At 45.0% G+C, this 17,289-nt stretch overlaps 1 protein-coding gene and 1 pseudogene across 2 annotated transcripts; one reads left to right on the forward strand and one right to left on the reverse strand.

Moving 5' to 3' along the window:
* Positions 1-663: 663 nt before the first annotated feature.
* Positions 664-9,632, forward strand: FSCN3 (fascin actin-bundling protein 3). Of its 2 annotated transcripts, none has more exons than XM_077124357.1 (7): positions 664-982; positions 2,075-2,771; positions 3,118-3,236; positions 4,839-4,998; positions 5,424-5,594; positions 5,883-6,083; positions 9,457-9,632. In XM_077124357.1, exons 1-6 carry the CDS (start codon positions 839-841, stop codon positions 6,047-6,049), a joined length of 1,458 nt encoding a protein of 485 aa, XP_076980472.1. In that variant the 5' UTR covers positions 664-838; the 3' UTR covers positions 6,050-6,083; positions 9,457-9,632. The 2 variants fall into 2 exon arrangements, with proteins under 2 accessions (XP_076980472.1, XP_076980460.1); XM_077124345.1 differs by having other exon boundaries at positions 665-982; positions 5,878-6,083.
* A 1,329-nt stretch (positions 9,633-10,961) lies between these two features.
* Positions 10,962-12,463, reverse strand: LOC143681658 (trafficking protein particle complex subunit 13 pseudogene; annotated as a pseudogene).
* Between the last annotated feature and the right edge of the window lie 4,826 nt (positions 12,464-17,289).

Consider the following 17,289-nt stretch of genomic DNA (forward strand, 5'->3'; position numbering starts at 1 on the left):
TTTTTTTTTCCTTTCTTCCATTTTCTTTCATATTATCAGTTTCCCCGGGTTCTGGGTTGGGTTTTCTCCATGAGCTTTTCAGGAAGTGAGTCCCAGAGGCTCTTAGCTAAAGAAGACCTGGAGGTGGAGCTGGAGTCCTTAGGGACAGTGACAGCTGGCTGCCCAGCCAGTGTCCTGCAGTACAGCTGGGGGTTGCTGAGGGGAGCCCAGTACTCTGTCCCCCTAGGCCATTATCCTTAGCCCTGGTCCTGAGCCGTACCCCAGGCTCCTCCTTGGTCATCTGTCCAGAGTTCCCTCCCGCTCCCTGAGAAACAACCTCCAAGACATTTTAGCCACCCAAGGACCTTAAAAGTTTACAGATTTTTCCACATATCTGGAAATCAAAAAGCACTTGAGCCCAAGGGACCAGCTGAGCCCACACCCTAGGGAGAAAAGAGGTTGATGTCTATCCTGTCATCAAAATGAGAAACTGAGGCAAGAAGGGGAAGTCACCTGTGGGCACTGGCACAGACATGAAGTTCTGATGCTCAGTCTCAGCTTAGTGCTGATGTAGGGAGGTGAACACCAGAGGCCCTGTGCCCACCTCCTCTGGACTATGGATGGGTGTTGCTGGGCCAATGCCCTTTCCCTAATGTGGTGGGATAAGAGCCTCCCACAGTCACAATGCTCCCGGGTCACAGAGGTGCTGGGTGCTAGGCCAGCCTCTGCCTGGGAGGTTCCCTTTGGGAACGTCTTCTGGTGGGTATACGGGGCTCATTCCAGGCCCTATGGCCTGTGGAACCTTGCCACTGGGGGGAAGGCTGGGCCGGACCAAGTCATCAACCGTGGCGCCGGCCCCATGGAGGAGGGGGAGTGGATGCAAAGACAACCCAAGCCCGAGGACCTAAGGGTTGGGCTCATCAGCTGGGCAGGAACCTACCTCACTTTTGAGGCCTATAAGAATACAATCACTGCTGCGGCAAAGGGTTTGGGCAGGAGACAGGTAACAAAACAAACCTACACTGAAACCAATTTTCCAAATAGCCAAGCTCTCCTACGGTTGGGGTGGGGGGAGGTGGGGGGAGGGGTTGGCAGCGGAGGGTACACTCAACTTAACCACTCTTCTAACCTCTACCGTGGCTAGGCTAAGACCCTCCACTCCAGGCTTTTTGCTCATGGGTCTCCATTGCTACATCTCATCTCTAAGCCTCTCACATGAAGTGATGCCTCAGTCCTGGCCTTCCTGCTTTGTCCTGCCCTGGCTGCTCCCTATCCTCCATCCCCAACTCAGAGAGGTTGTGTCATCACAAGGAGGAGAGTTGGAGCCCCAAGCTGGAATGCAGGACTTGAGGCATCCAGGGGAAGGTGGACCAGTGGAGTTGCTGCAAGGCCTGTATTTCTGTCCTAGTTGTAGATTCAGGAGACTGGGGTACCCTAGAAGTCCTAAGACAGTTGGTCATCATTTTAGAGAAAGACTTAGGCATCTTGCGATAGATGCCTGAGTGAGGCAGGACCAAATTCCTCCCACTTACATCAAGTTTGATAACAGTTAAACCAGAAAACTGCATCTCAGCTGTCATGCTCCCATTCTTCTCTGGAGAGAGTCCCTCAGGGTTCCCTGGGCCTGTCTCTAAGAGGTCTTGCTTTTCTCCTGCCTTCCTGGTGAAGTGGACTTTGAGGAAGGAGGTATTGGCTGACTGTGCTATCTGGGGCCAGTAGTGATAAGGAAGAGAGAAATAAGACAAACCAAAGTGTTTATTGGAAAATTTCTTGGAAAGGGTACTGAAGGAAGGGATCAAGGAAGGGAGTGAGAAGTTTACCTTCTGCAGTCAGAAGGGGTGGTCATCTACACATTTTCTTGGGCTCTTAAGAGGTCCTGTGGCTCCCTTGGGGAAGTGCCCTGAGAGATTCTGACTGTTGTGATTGTGAGGGTAGGAAGGCTGACAGCAAAGAGGACACCAGAGCTGATGTGGAGGGAAAGGTGGTTGGTCTCCGTGAAGGTGTTGGGATGATGTTGGGGGTAAAGGCTGTAGGGCTTCTTTGTCTAGTCATCTAGCAGTACTGATTTCCCTCTTCTCCTTCCTGATGTCTCCAGACCTGGGAGCTCCTGGTGAGCAATGAGCACGAGACACAGGCTGTGGTCCGACTAAGAAGCTTGCAGGGCCTCTATCTTCTGTCTGAGGGGGATGGCTCTGTATGCTACGGCCAGCCAAGGACCAGCCACCACGGATGCTTCCTACTCCGTTTCCACCGGAACTGCAAATGGACGCTCCAGTGCATTATCACTGGTCATTATCTGGAGTCTGATGGTGAAGAAGTGTTTTGCAACTCCCGGGTCCTCTCAGCCTACCATATGTGGGCCCCCCGGCCAGCCCTGCATGTCCACATAATCCTGTACAGCCCTCTCCACCACTGCTATGCCCGGGCTGACCCCACTGTGGGTCGCATCTGGGTAGATGCTCCAGTTCCTTGCCTGGAGGAATGTGGCTTCCTGTTGCATTTCCAAGATGGATGCTACCACCTAGAAACCTCTACACACTACTTCTTGTCCCACTTAGATAGGCTGGTCACCCAACCCTCATCACAGACAGCTTTTCACATGCAAGTGCGGCCAGGAGGACTGGTGACACTGACCGATGGAGAAGGAGGCACATTATATCCACAGGGTTCACGTCTGCTTCTGGGCTTAGGCTCCAGCCCCCTTAAGGGTGAGGAGTGGTTCAGTCTGCAGCACTGCCCAACCTGGGTCACCCTCAAGTCAAAGGCTCGGAAGTTCATCTCGGTCTTCTATGGCAAGTGCTGGGTCCAGGAGAGCCATGGAGGGAGGAAGGACTGGCTACTAAAAAGAGGGAACTGGTCTGGGATCAACAAGGAGGTTTCTGAACCTGCTGATAAAGAAGCTGCGCATCACCCATGAAGAGCTTTTGTGCCATGGAGGACAGAAAAGCAGAGAGATAGGCTTTATGGAAAAGTCACTTGGGTCTTCTCCAGGCCAATAAGTGCCTGCTTCATCCTAAGGAGTTGGAGGCTGAGGAGGGAAGGTGGAGGGAGGTCCCCAGCACTAAAGTTTGCAGGAGGGGCTGAGACTGAGGGTGAGGCCAGGACTCTGGCTTCCTCTGACATGTTCTTCCTCTGCAGATGTTGAGGTGTATGCTGCCTCTGAGCGCTTAACCCCAATGTCCTTGTTCCAGTTTCAATGTGACCGCGAGAGCCCCACCTTGCAACTTCGTTCAACCAATGGCTGCTACCTAGCCCAGGTGAGACCTTGGCTTTCTGAGGAAGAGGAATCTTAAGCCCTGAGCTCACCCTCTCTAAACACACTTTCCCCTTCCTCAAGGTGAAGGACCAAATGGTGAGGTGGACTGTGGATACCCTTTTATTAAACATTCATTTTTATCCACTGAGCCCATTTTCATCTTAAGGGACCTTTTTTTTTATTAGCCAACTTCATCATAATTTGCATAACATAAAATATACCCATTTTAAGTCCTTACAAATGTACACATCCATGCCAACATACCACAATCAAGTTAGAGAGCATTTCCATCACTCTTAAATTCACTCTGGCCCTTTTGCAGTCAGTTCCCCACCACTCTTGACCCTCGGCTACTGCTGATCTGTTTTCTTTCACTGTAGTTTAGATTTGCCTACTCTAGGATTTCATATAAATAGAATTATATGGTATGTATGCTTCTTACACTCAGTATAATGCTTTTGAGATTCATCTATGATGTTGCATGTATCAGTACTTTATTCCATAGTATAGAATTCCATAGTATTTCATAATACTGTTCATGAAACACAAACATAATTTGTTTTTCCATTCACTTGATGAAGAACATTTGGCCTGTTTCCACTTTTGGTTATTATGAATAAAGTTGCTATGAAGGTTCATGTATAAGTCTTTTTTACTTTAATTTATCTTGGGTAAATACCTAAGAATGGAATTACTGGGTCATACGAGAACTGTGTGTTTAACATTATAAGAAAATGTCAAACTGTTTTCTAAGCTGACTGTGCCATTTTCCTTTCCCATCAGTAGTGTATGAGGGTTCTACTCCCCATCTTCATCAGTGCTTGGTATTGTCTATTCTTTCCATTTCAGCCATTCTAATAGGCATATAGTGACATTGTAGCTTTAATTTGCATTTCCCTTATAATTAATGTTGAGCATCTTTTCATGTGCCTATTTGCCACCTGTATATCTTCTTTAATGAAGCATCTGTTCAGATCTTTTGCCCATTTTTAATTGAATTGTTTGTCTTATTATTGATTGGTGAGAGTTCCTTACAAGTTGTGAATTGAAGTCCTTAGTCAGATATATGTACTATAAATACTTTCTCAGTCTGTGGCTTGACTTACCATTTTCTTAATTGTGTCTTTTGAAGAGAAAAAGGTTTTAATTTTTCCATTTTTAAAAAATGGCTAGTTCTTTTTTGTCCCAAGAAAGCATTGCCTATCCAAACGTCACAAAAATTTTCTGTTTTTCTTTCTAGAAGCTTTATAGTTTAGCTTTCACTTTTATATCTGTGATCAATGTTGAGATAATTTTGGAATAAAGGTCGAGATTGTTGTGTGGTTTTTTTTTCTATACTGACATCCAGTCTCCTTTTTGATGCTGGCTCTGGGATATATAGCACAGACTGGGAGAGGGTACGTAGTGATGGGGGCGTAGGTAGGAGAGCAAAGGGCATATCTGTTTTCCAAAAAGGAGTTGAAAGCATAAAACATACCCAGGGATGAAAAAGGCTGATGGGTGGGTAGGATGTGGGGAAGAGGGTCTAGGAATAAAAATGATGGGACGGAAGCTGAACTTTTTGGTCCTTGCTCTCTCTCCCTGTCCTCTATGTCCTCTCCAGAGGCGCCACAGGACGATAATGGCTGATGGGCACCCGATGGAGTCTGACACCTTCTTCCAAGTGCACTGGACTTGTGGCAAGATCCTCCTGCAGTCCTCCAATGGGCGCTTCCTGGGCATCACAGCCAATGGCCTGTTGATGGCCAACGCCACCATTCCGGGTGAGCAGAGCAGCCCTCCTGCCGTGAGGGATGCTTTAGAGGGCGCTGGGATCTGATAGAACACCTGTGTTAGGGTCAAGTTTGTATGCTTGCTCAGCTACTGAATTTTTGTAGTCACTTGAATAAGCTACTTCTTTGAGCCTCAGTTTCATATCATAAAAATGGAGATGATATCTGCCCAGCCTTCCTCACAGGCTCAGCGTCAGAAATAAATGAACATATCTCAAAGAAGGAAGAATATGAAAATTTTTTGAGCCCCCATACCACGCTAGGTACTCTAACAAACAGGCCAAGAACATAGTAAACATTCAGTAAATGTTGAAATATCAACCACATCCCTCTGCAATTAGTCTTTCCCTTCCTGCTTCCACGGGGAAGACATCTAGAGCCAGTACCTCCAAATAACTCCTTGCCATTTCTCTCAGGCCCAAATGAGGAATTTGGGCTTCGATTTGCGAACCGCCCTTTCCTGGCATTGCGGGGTCGGTACGGGTATGTGGGCACCTCGTCGGAGCATGACCTCATGAGGTGCAACCTGGACCATCCTGACTGCATCCATCTGCTGCCCTGCCGCCAGGGCATCTACCACTTCCAGGGTGAGTAGCTCCTCTTCCCTACCCCAGGATCACAGTCCAGTCCCCGCTCAGCCCCAACTCAGCCTGCAGGACTGACCACTCAGGGTCATCATGAAAGGAAAAACAGGGATTCTGTTTATTTTTCACACTTCAGGACCATTTAGAGTGGGTTGGATAAACAGAAACCAGTAGAATCCCTACTGACCATAGAAGGATCTGCCAGCACAGTCTGGATAGGGTGACCAGGGGAGAGTGACATAGTTGCATGAAGCAGTCTTCACTGACCGGAGCTTTACTCTCTCAGCACAGGGTGGATCCTTTTGGTCAATAACATCCTTTGGCACCTTTCGTCCTTGGGGAAAGTTTGCCCTCAACTTCTGTATAGAACTTCATGGGAGCAACTTGCTCACGGTGTTGGCGCCCAATGGCTTCTACTTGCGAGCCGACCGAAGTGGCACCCTGTTGGCCGACAGTGAAGACATTACCAAAGAATGCATCTGGGAATTTTAGGTAAGTTCAAATTGGTAAGAACCCGAGGGGTGGAAGAGCAGAAGCTGAGGAGCAAGGGAAGAGAAGAGGATGTAGTGGCATGTGATAGTAAGACCACAATACATTCCCAGGCTGACTTCTGTCCCACAACTTGAACAACTCCAGACATTTATTCCAAATCTTTGCTTTCCCACACTGGACTTCTAATCCTGGACTTGGTAGAGAGGAGAAGAAATCAGATTTGGTTTCTCACTATTAAGCCACACTGACACATGTCCTTCTAAGCAAGCCTGGGGGGAATAAGGTGAGGTACACTTGTGTATCTGTCTTCATTGAGATACAGAATATAATCTTTTTATGAAAGAGGTGATTCTGAGGATGCATGCAGGTGAAAAGAGATCTGGAGGTATACTTTCTCCTCCTACCCATCTCAATCCCTGGGGTGCTGATGCCTCCCAGATACTTCTCTCCAGCCCTGACCCTTCTTCTAAACTCTACTTCATTTCTCTCCAACTTCCTGATTCAGAATTTACTTGACTTTTTCTTGCCATTTCCTCAAAATCAGTATAGCAGAAATTAGATTCCTCATCTTCCCCTCTGTTCTAGTTTGCTAGCTGCTGGAGTGCAATGTACCAAGAACAGAATGGCTTTTATAATAAGTTGCTAGTTTACAGTTCTAAAGCTGAGAAAATGTCCCAATTAAAACAAGTCTATAGAAATGTCCAATCTAAGGCATTCAGGGAAAGATACCTTGGTTCAAGAAGGCCGATGGTGTTCAGCATTTCTCTCTTGGCTGGAAGGGCATGTGGCAGTCTGCTAGCTTTTTCTTCCAGCTTCTTGTTTCATGAAGCTCCTCAGGAGGCATTTTCCTTCTTCATCTCCAAAAGTCGCTGGCTGGTGGACTGCTTTGTGGTTCTACAGTGTTCTCTGCTCTCTCAGGATCTCATGGCTTTCTCTCTTGTTATTCTTTAGCTTTTTCCAAAGTACTCCTTCTTTTAAAGAATTCCAGTTAAGCCAATCAAGACCCCCTTAGAATGAGTGAAGATATGTTTTCACTTAATCAAGTTTAATACCCACACTTGATTGGGTCCCATCTCCATGGACATAAGCTAATTACAGTTTCCAACATGCACTACTGAATAGGAATTAGAAGAAACGGCTGTCTTTACAAAATGGGATTAGGATTAAAACATGGTTTTTCTAGGGTACATAAATCCTTGCAAACTGGCACACCCTCAAAAGGAAATTCTCTGCTTGCTGCTCTCCTTATGGCCATCTAGGATTGTCTCACTCCCAGATTCTCAAGCTCAAGACCTCAGCACCATCTCCCATTGCTCCCTTTCACTCCCTTCAACAAACCCTGAAAATTCTTGGGTACCTCCTTAACAATGCCTCGTGAATGTTTTTCCATCTTAATTACCCTCGCTACCACTTGGTTCCAGGATTTTCACCAAAAGTGTGCTGTTTCTAGGGCTCCCCAGTCAGATCTAACCATGCCAGCAAATCTGACCCTATCCAATCTCCTCCACACTGGCTCCAAGTTAGCTTTCCTACAGTGAAGCTTCCATTCCATCATTCTTATTTTCAACTCCTCAGAGCACCTTGTTGCCCTCGGTCCTGTGCCTTCACAATTGACCTTGCTCTCCTGGCTTTGAGAGTCAAAAGGATATTGTAGGAAGAGCTTGGGTTTTTTTTTTTTTTTAAATACACTCTTTTTTTATTAATTAAAAAAATTAACAACAAACAAAACAATAAGATATCATTCCATTCTACATATATAATCAGTAATTCTTAGTATCATCACATAGTTGCATATTCATCATTTCTTAGAACATTTGCATCGATTTAGAAAAAGAAATAAAAAGACAACAGAAAAAGAAATAAAACAATAATAGAGAAAAAAAGTTATACATACCATACTCCTTACCCCTCGTTTTCATTTACCACTAGCATTTCAAACTAAGTTTATTTTAACGTTTGTTCCCCCTATTATTTATTTTTATTCCATATGTTCTACCCTTTTGTTGATATGGTAGATAAAAGGAGCATCAGACACAAGGTTTTCACATTCACAGAGTCACATTGTTTAAAGCTGTATCATTGTTCAATCATCATCAAGAAACATGGCTACTGGAACACAGCTCTACATTTTCAGGCAGTTCCCTCCAGCCTCTCCACTACATCTTGAACAACAAGGTGATATCTACTTAATGCGTAAGAATAACCTCCAGGATAACCTCTCGACTCTGGAATCTCTCAGCCATTGACACTTAGTCTCATTTCACTCTTCCCCCTTTGGTCGAGAAGGTTCTCTCAATCCCTTGATGTTAATTCTCAGCTCATTCTAGGGTTTTTCTCTGTCCCTTGATGCTGAGTCTCAGCTCATTCCAGGATCTCTGTCCCACATTGCCAGGAAGGTCCACACCCCTGGGAGTCATGTCCCACGCAGAGAGGGGGAGAGCTTGGGTTTTGATATCATAGATCTGGAATGAAAAGCTAGTAAGGCTTCAGTCTTCGCTACCTTTGTAACTACTTGGGCAAACCGCTTTAACATTTCTAGGCTTCGGTTTCCTTACCTGTGAAATCGGTATAATATCTACTTTAGAGAGTGTTGTGAAGGTTAAATGACAATCTGAGTCTAAATATAGATCCTCAGTGCATGTTCCCTCCTTTATATTCTCCCTCACTCCTCATTTACCTCCATTGCCTGCCAGTTTGCTCTTCAAACTCTTTACTGTGGCCAAACTGGGAAAAATAAAATTAAATCCCACCGGAGCACAGTTTTCTTATCTATCCCATAAAAGTTGGATTAAACAAAATTTCTCAGGCCCCTTCTGGGTCCCACATTCTAGTAGATAGTATATTGTAGTGATTGAGCTCATTTCTGGATTCAGAGAGACCTGGGTTCTAATTAGATTTTTATTGGTTAAACTTGTTGCTTGACTTCAGGCAAATTAACTGCTCAAAGCCTGTATCTTAGGGGCCAAATAGGAACAGTGTCAATCTCAGTGGGTTTTTATGATGATTACATGAGGTAATGAATGTGAGATGCTTGGTAAAGAACCTGGCCTGTAGGATGCGCTTACCAAGTCTATCAGAAGTCTTTCCCAATCCAGCTCAATTTCTTGGGAAATCTTACTTGTTGAATGCAGTTTCCCTATGAACTCTGATAGCACTTTTTGCACGATTAATTTTATGTTTTGAATAATTCCTAACTGCCTTTTCTTATAGATTAGCTTCACATGTTTCTAGTTCTCATCCCTCATCAAAAATGGCACAAATTACTTTGTTCTCTCTCCTCCCACAGGGTTTTACCAAGTTTGCTCCCAAAAGCTAGAAATCAACAAATAGCAGATTGATTGCTGAGTATTTCTATTTTCTCTTCCCTCCCCAGGTCAATGGGATGCCACCCACTGAAATCGAACCCCCCAGAAGAAATTACTGCATTAATCAGAACAGGAACCCCAGAGATGAGATCCATGAGAAGACTATCTGTTATACAACTTTTCCTACCCAGTCTAGCACAACACCTGTTTTGATCAACAATAAATCACAACAGGCCATCCCCAAGATCCTTGTGTGAATCTGAGTCAGTACAGGGTAGGAATCAGGATAAAGGTAGAAAGTAAGGCCCCAGGTTGCCCTAAATTCTATCCAAAAGAGGGTGACCAAATGATAACCAGTTCTTCCATTGGTCCTCCGTATCCCCATCAGAACCCCTGGATCAAAATCCAATATGACCCTAAATGAATTCATTTGTTCTAGAAAGATTGAAGGGTTGTTACCCCTATGGGCATAGAGTAATGGTGATAACACCTTATGCCTTACAGTCCTCCTACCCCTGCAGTTTACCACCCTTTGAGCCAAGGGTGGGCATCACAGTTCCCTCCCCAGCACTTCCCACATTTTTCAGGGAGCCAAAGTGCTTTGCCCAAGGTCCCTTGACTGACCACATCAGAACTGAGCCTCTGACTCAGGGTCAGTTATTTTTACTCTAATGTCCAATGTTATTTTTACTCCAATGTCCAATGTTCTTTCTATCCAAGCAGGGTGTTTCAGTTTTCTGGATGCCAAAGTAAATACCATGCAATGGGTTGGCTTACACAATGAAAACATATTCATTCAAATTCTGAGGCAAAGAGAAGTGCAAAATCAAGGTGTCATCTAGGCAATGCTTTCTTCCAAAAGATCGGTGTTCTGGGGCTGGCTGCTGGTGATCCTTGGTCCTTAGCTTTTTCTCCTTTCTTTCTTTTTTTTTTTTATTAAAGAGTTCATATGAAGTTTATTTCTTCTCTACAGTAGCTACCACCCCAGATTGCTATTTTGATATCCAAGTAGTGCACATTGTGGCCTCTCCTGGCTTCTCCTTTCTCTTCTGGGTTCTGTTGACTTTCGGTTTCTGTCTGCCCGCTATTGCTTCATGTTTTTCTGGCCTTCCCCACAAGGCTTTCAATAATAGGACTAAGACCCATCCCAAATCAGCCGGGCCACACCCTAACTGAAGTAACCTTATCAAAAAGTACTATTTACAATGAGCTCACACTCATAGGAATGGATTAAGTTAGGAACAATGATTTTCTGGGGTATATAGCTCTAAGCCACCACATAGGGCTTCCAAAATGCCTGTCATTCTTGCTCTGTCTTCACAATATTGATCCTTACCTACCATCTTCCCTATTGTTTTTATTGGCATAGACTCCTAAATACAGTTGATTTATCAAAGATTATTTTTATTACTATCTAAATGGAAAGCTAGAATCATTTCCTTTTTTCTTTTTAAAACAAATATTTACTATTTTAAAGAACTCAGTTTTACAAGAAAGATATTTAAATATGACGTACTTATTTTTGCCATTAAACTGATCATTTTACAAACTGACAAAAATACAGGAAGCAGTTCTAAGAAACTAAATGGAAAACATAACATTGAATATTTTCTTCCACTTTAAAGCTTTCCACTTTAATGGCCGAAGATAACACACGTACTTGTGCAATATCATCATGTTCATATGTTCTCTTTAAGGATGTTTCTGTTAGTCTTAAGCCAGAGACACTTTGCAGTCCCTGTATTGAAGATAGTAGAGTAAGGGCAAGGCAGAGAGAGGAACTTGGATGCAGATTTCCAAGCTGTCCTCCTGAAATGCCACACCAGTGGCTGGAATTGGTATTGCACATTTCCAAAACAAGATCCATAGTCCTTTTGCTGTAGTTTCTTATTTTACAGATAATATGAAAAGGTTCTTCTAAGTTTACAGTTTCTGGGATTTCCTCCAAAGACAAGCTAACATCTCCATAATCTGCAGCCATTCTTTGATGTTGCCTGGTCTGTAAGCTTCCCCTTTTACCTAGATTTGTTTTCCACATCATATCCAATTTTCCAATTACGGTTATTCCCTTAATGGTGCCTACCCTTTCTGCAAATTCTTTCTTGGGCTTTAGGCAGTATAAGTAATTGCATGTATCCACTGGCTGAGAATAGGCTCTTTTTTTTTAATTGACATACCAAAATAACATATAAACACAAACATTCTTAACATACAAACATTCATATGTGGTGTACAATCAATGGCTCACAAAATCATCACATAGTACTATATTCATCACCATGATCATTTTTTAGATTATTTGTATCACTACAGAAAAAGAAATACAAAGAAAAAAGAAAAAACTCATGCATACCATACCCCTTACCCCTCCCTCTCATTGACCACTAGTATTTCCATCTACCCAATATCGCTTCTTATAACTAGAAAGCAACCATTAAAACAAAGACAATGAAAATAAAACTATGTCACTAAATCCTAGTTCGATTTCCCTTCCCTGCCCAGAGCTCAGAGCCTGAGATTCCCTTTCCTTTTGGTAAAAAAGGAGATTAACAACCTGTCAAGCTAGGAACAAAATGAAACTTTCTCCTTGATGCAATAAAAATTGAACCGGAGTTGAAAAGGGAATACTTTTCTAACTTCTAACTCAATGCTATTTAAAGCAATATCCACATACCTCCTAAAGTGTTCTCAAATACCAACATTGATGCTTGTCTCCCACTTTGGGAAAATTGCATCATACATAGTGAGTGCCTAGTCTATTGAAAATAGAGACCTGAAACCAGAATATGAGATTCAGTTTGGATAGAGGGAAATAACCTTAGGTTTCTGCATGTATATTTCTCCTCAAGAGAAATAAAGGAACTTTTTTTTAAAGTTAAGCCAGTAAGTGAAAGCAGGGCATCTGCTTTCCTGGAGATCACTAAGATATGGAGAGGAGTGAAATGTACTCTTCAGAAAGAGAAAACTTTGGAGGTACTTTAATGCTGAATCTCTTCCTCAGCATTCCACAAATACATATACACAATCAAATGTGTGGACACACAGTCTTATGTCCTGTTCCTCACAAGTGGCCATCCGTCCTCTAATTGAATATGCACAGCCAGGGCCTCAGCTGAGACAGCGCCTTCTGTTGCTGACATCACTTCTGTTGCTGAAGTGAATGGTTTGTTCTTAGACCACACTGTGCAGACTGTCACCCCACAAAACTTCACCCATTTCCCTGGGCTGTTCTGTCCATGAGGGACTCCAGCTGGGGGTTAGGGAAGGCAGGGCAGGGGCAGGGTATGCTCTGTTGCTCTTGGAGTCTCCCTCTAGAGCTGTGGGGTCCCATAGAACTTTTTGCAATGATGGAAATCTTCTTTAATCTTTACTGTCCAGTGAAGGAGCCAGTAGCCACATATGACTATTGAGCATTTGAAATGTGGCTAGTGCAGCTGAGGAACTGGATTATTCATTTGATTTAATTTTAACTACATTCAAATAGCCACATGTGGTTAGTGGCTACTGTATCAAACAGCACAGCGCCAGGGTATTGCATAATAAAAAGACTCCTGAAAGGACAGTATTCTAGTTTGCTAGCTGCTGGAATGCAATATACCAGAAACGGAATGGTTTTTAAAAGGGGGTGTTTAATGAGTTGCTAGTTTACAGTCCTAAGAAAATGTCCTAATTAAAGCAAGTCTATAGAAATGTCCCATCAAAGACATCCAAGGAAAGATACCTTGGTTCAAGAAGTCCAGTGAAGTTCAGGTTCTCTCTCTCTCAAGTGAGGAGGCACATGGCGAACACAGTCAGGGTTGCTCTCTCAGCTGGAAGGGCACATGGTGAGCAAGGCATCATCTACTAGCTTTCTGTCCTGGCTTCCTGTTTCATGAAGCTCCCCGGGAGGCATTTTCCTCCTTCATCTCCAAAGGTCACTGGCTAGTAGGCTCCCTGCTTCTCGTGGCTATGTTGTTCTTCTCTGGCTCTCTCTGAATCACTCATTCTCCAAAATGTTTCCTCTTTTATAGGACTCCAGAAACTTCTCAAGACCCACCCAAATGGGTGGAGACATGTCATCACCTAATCCAGCTTAACAACAACTATTGATTTAATCACATCTCCAGGGAGATTATCTGGTTACAGTTTCAAACATACAGTATCAAATAGGGATTATTCTACCTTTATAAAATGGGATTTTGATTAAAACATGGCTTTTCTAGGGGGCATACATCCTTTCAAACCAGCACAGACAGCTTCTGAGTCGGTACATGTCCCAAATGAGATCAACAAACCCATGTATGTCCCCATCCTCACCACCCTCTGCTCTGCTTTGCACCATTATCATTCCATCCTCTGATCCTCAAAGGAGGGAAAGAATTTGGAATGATGATCCCATCCTCCAATCAGAATATCCTCTTCTTCATCCCCTTTTCATAATATTCATCCCTTTTCCCACACCCCAAGATTTCCCAGGAGAGGTCTAGTGACTTCTCTGCAAAGGGGCAAAGTTGAAAAGATTTGGAACTTACGGACCAATCAGAAGAACCAAACAGACATATCCTTAAATGTAAAAGCAGAATATGAAAAATGGCTTTTCCATTCTGTTTGCTGCTATGTAAGAGATACATATAAGTTATGGAATTATTGCAAATTTTCTCAGATGTAATAATGAGATGTGATTATGTAAGAGAAGGCCCTTATTGTTTGGGGATGCATGCTGAAGGACTTAGGGGTGAGGTGCCATGATGTAATAACAGTGTGTGTGCATATGTGTGGGCATATGAACATCCAAACACAAAGATAGACAGGTGATAGGTGATAGATTAGATAGATAGACAGATGATAAATAGGTAGATAGATAAATAATAGATGGACAGATAGATACAGAGCAAGCATATGGCAAACTTCATAATTGTTAAATATAGGGTGGCTGTATTGCATTTATGGGAAAAACATGATGGGCAACAGGAATACTACTAATTGTTTTTATTACTGCTGAGAGGAGTCTTCTTAAGTCCAATGTGAGAAGTGGATGGACATCACTTATCTATCCCTCTGGTCAAGTGATGCATTGGAGGGGCAGCAAGGCAGGGCCAGGTATGGTCCACAGATGAGGGAAGCCCAGCACTGGTCCATGAAGTCTGAACACAAGTGTCAGCAGGAGGAAGGAGCAATGATGTGCTCAGGCAGGATGGCAAGAACAAGGGCAGGACATATTAGAGCCTAACTACCAATCTCCTTTCTTCTGTGGCCCTCCTCCCTCACTCCAGGCATTACAGCAGTGGACAGCCAGGATGCAGCAGGATCTGACGAGCATCAAGGCTGGTGACAGGGGCAGGGAAGGAGGGGCAAGGATGGCAAAGCAGTACTGAATCCAGGGAACTCAGCTCTGGGGGGCAGGTAGCCTGTAGGGACAAAGAGAGGGTGAGCTTGGGCTTGTTCCCTCCAACCCTCACAACTTTACTCCTCAAAGTCATGGAAGTGGAGGGACAACACATCAGTTCCCTACCCTAGATACCTAAATATACAGATTTGAATCCCAATCCGCCTTCCCTTCTTCTGCTAGAGCTATCAGTGGTTCCATAGGGTCAGGAGGTATAGCCTTCTCAACTTTGTGGGCCATGAAAGGAGTGAGGAGAGCTGTATCAAGTTTCCTTTGATGATCCCAACTGGAAATCCATGCCTTCCTGTGGGCCAAAGCCCTCTCCACACCCTGCAAGATGGAGGCGTGGCCCGAATTCTTACCCCAGCGGGACTCTAGCCAGGCTTGGGGTGGAGTATCACTCAGACACCTGTCTGGTGCTGTTCCCCAGTACAGCTGATAGCAGGAGGGATCCAGGGGGTTCAGGGCCGGTAGGGCTGCTGTGGGCACACTGCCAGGGGGCTGCTAAAAAAAGCAAGAGGAAACTTTCAGCTGCCAGTGATGTCTCCTGGTTAGAAGGACTGGACCACCACCCAGTCTGATTCCTGCACATCTGCATTAGGTGCCATTCACATAGTAGACTATGTAGATGATGCTTTCTGGAAGTGTGTACTGTGGGGTTCCTGGGGAGTCGTGGAATCTAGCTCAGGACTTCACCAAGAATGGGGGAGGTGGTAAGTCTTTCAGTCTTCCCAGCTCACAGACTTCCTCTCTTCTTGGGTACCTGTGCAGAGGCGATCACTGGGGAAGTGCTCAGTACAGTCAAACCCTCGGAAGCACCTACAAGATGAGAGTGGATCCACTCAGAGACGGGTGATGGAGAGTCAGGGAGGTCAGGTGAAAGGAGGTTCTAGGAAAGGCAGTAACTTCTGGCTGGGGTGAAAGGAGAAGAGTGGGAAACTTCCACCAGGACTGGAAGAAGAATTAAATTCCAGGAATGGCAAATTAGGGGCAGTGCAACCTCAAGAGCAGAAGCTGTGTGCTCGGTGCCTAGCACATGGAAGGTGCCGAGTAAATGTTTGGTGGAAGAATGGATGGATGAATAGATGGATGAATGGATGGATGAATGGATGGATGGATGATGCGGAGAAATCACCTGGCAGCTGCATTTCCCCCTTGAGCTTCTCTTGACGACGCCATTTAGCTCTTCGGTTGGAAAACCAGACCTGAGGAAGGGCAGGGACCACAGACCCAGCTGTGCCCTCCAAGGCCTGGCCACCTGCTGCTCAATTCCCGCATCCCTAGCCTGGGCTCAGAGCATAGCCCCTTCCGTGAACCTGACCTGACATTCTCCCTCCTGCTCTGGCCTTTGCTCTGTCACCTTCCTCAACTCAAAGACTTGGAGTGGGGAAGAGAGGAGCACAGTCAGCAGAAGGGGGACAAGGAGGACCTTATCTCTGTTTTTTGCCCCCAAACAAATTTGTTCCAGCCTTCTTGTCTCTCCCTGCATGTCATGGGAAGCCAAAACCCTGCTGTGCCCACATTCTTTCTGCAGGACTCACAGCTTTCTCCTCGTGGTTTGTGCACACCATGTCCTGGGGTTCACTTACCCTCACTGTGTCTTCAGACAGAGAAGTGGCAGCAGCCAGCTTTCCACGAACCGCTGAATCAGGATACTGTCCACGCTGAAACTCTGCAGGGACCAGGGCTCACAGGGTGAGGGCATGGGGAGAAAAGCAAGCATAGGTCTCCATCTCAGGACCCCTTCCCACCTGCTACAACCCTAAACTACCCTCTTTCCCAAGGCAGGGCCACCCACAATCTCCACCTCTCAGCCTTTGCCTTGGGGTCATTGCCTCTCTGTGTCACATTCAGGACCCTCTGACCCACTACCCCAACCCCAGCACCTTTCTCCAGTGCCCGGGCTTGGCTTGGGGAGAAGACAGTCCGATTCCGGTGGCCAGTCCTTGGGTGCGGACCCCAGAGAGTTGCAGAGTCATTGTGGGGAGTAGAAGGAGTTGGAGCCAAAACTGCTGCAAAGGAGGACAGGGGTGATGGCAGTTTGTGATGATCATTCCTTTAGTCAGACGGAGTCCCTGGAACCAGGGATGGGGGACAGCAGAGCTTATCTGATGGAGCATTCACCATTACTGGGTACCAGCTGCAGGGACTCTTGGTGGGATGCATGCTCAATGCCATGATTGGGGAATGCTTGGTATTTCAGGGGGATACTAAGAAGCAGGTTTGGTCAGGTTTGGGTGATTCCATAGAACCTAAAGGATGCTCTGAGAGTCTGTGTATGAGGGAGAAGGAAAGATGGAAAGTCCAGTCCTGGTTCTTCCTCAGCTGGTCCTGTGACCCTAGGGGTTAGAGGACCTGGATTCTGTTCCAAGACCTGCTATCAACTGCCTGGGGACCTTGGCTAAGACATTTCACTTCTCTGAATCTCAATTTTCTTCCACAAGGACAAAATGAGTCCCTGTCAGGCCCTCCTTATTGGGTTGCTATGAGGGTGATCCAAAAAAAGAACGAAAAGGACTTGGAGAACTGTAAAATG

The sequence above is a fragment of the Tamandua tetradactyla genome, chromosome 1 (assembly GCF_023851605.1).
Source record: "Tamandua tetradactyla isolate mTamTet1 chromosome 1, mTamTet1.pri, whole genome shotgun sequence".
Classification (NCBI taxonomy): Eukaryota; Metazoa; Chordata; class Mammalia; order Pilosa; family Myrmecophagidae; genus Tamandua; species Tamandua tetradactyla.

Excerpts from the sequence above, each read along its gene's own strand:
- FSCN3 (XM_077124345.1), top strand. The coding sequence starts at position 839 with ATGGAGGAGGGGGAGTGGATGCAAAGACAACCCAAGCCCGAGGACCTA. Across the intron at positions 3,237-4,838 it reads ATGGCTGCTACCTAGCCCAG|AGGCGCCACAGGACGATAAT; the intron begins GTGAGACCTTGG and ends TGTCCTCTCCAG. Across the intron at positions 5,595-5,877 it reads GGGCATCTACCACTTCCAGG|CACAGGGTGGATCCTTTTGG; the intron begins GTGAGTAGCTCC and ends TTACTCTCTCAG.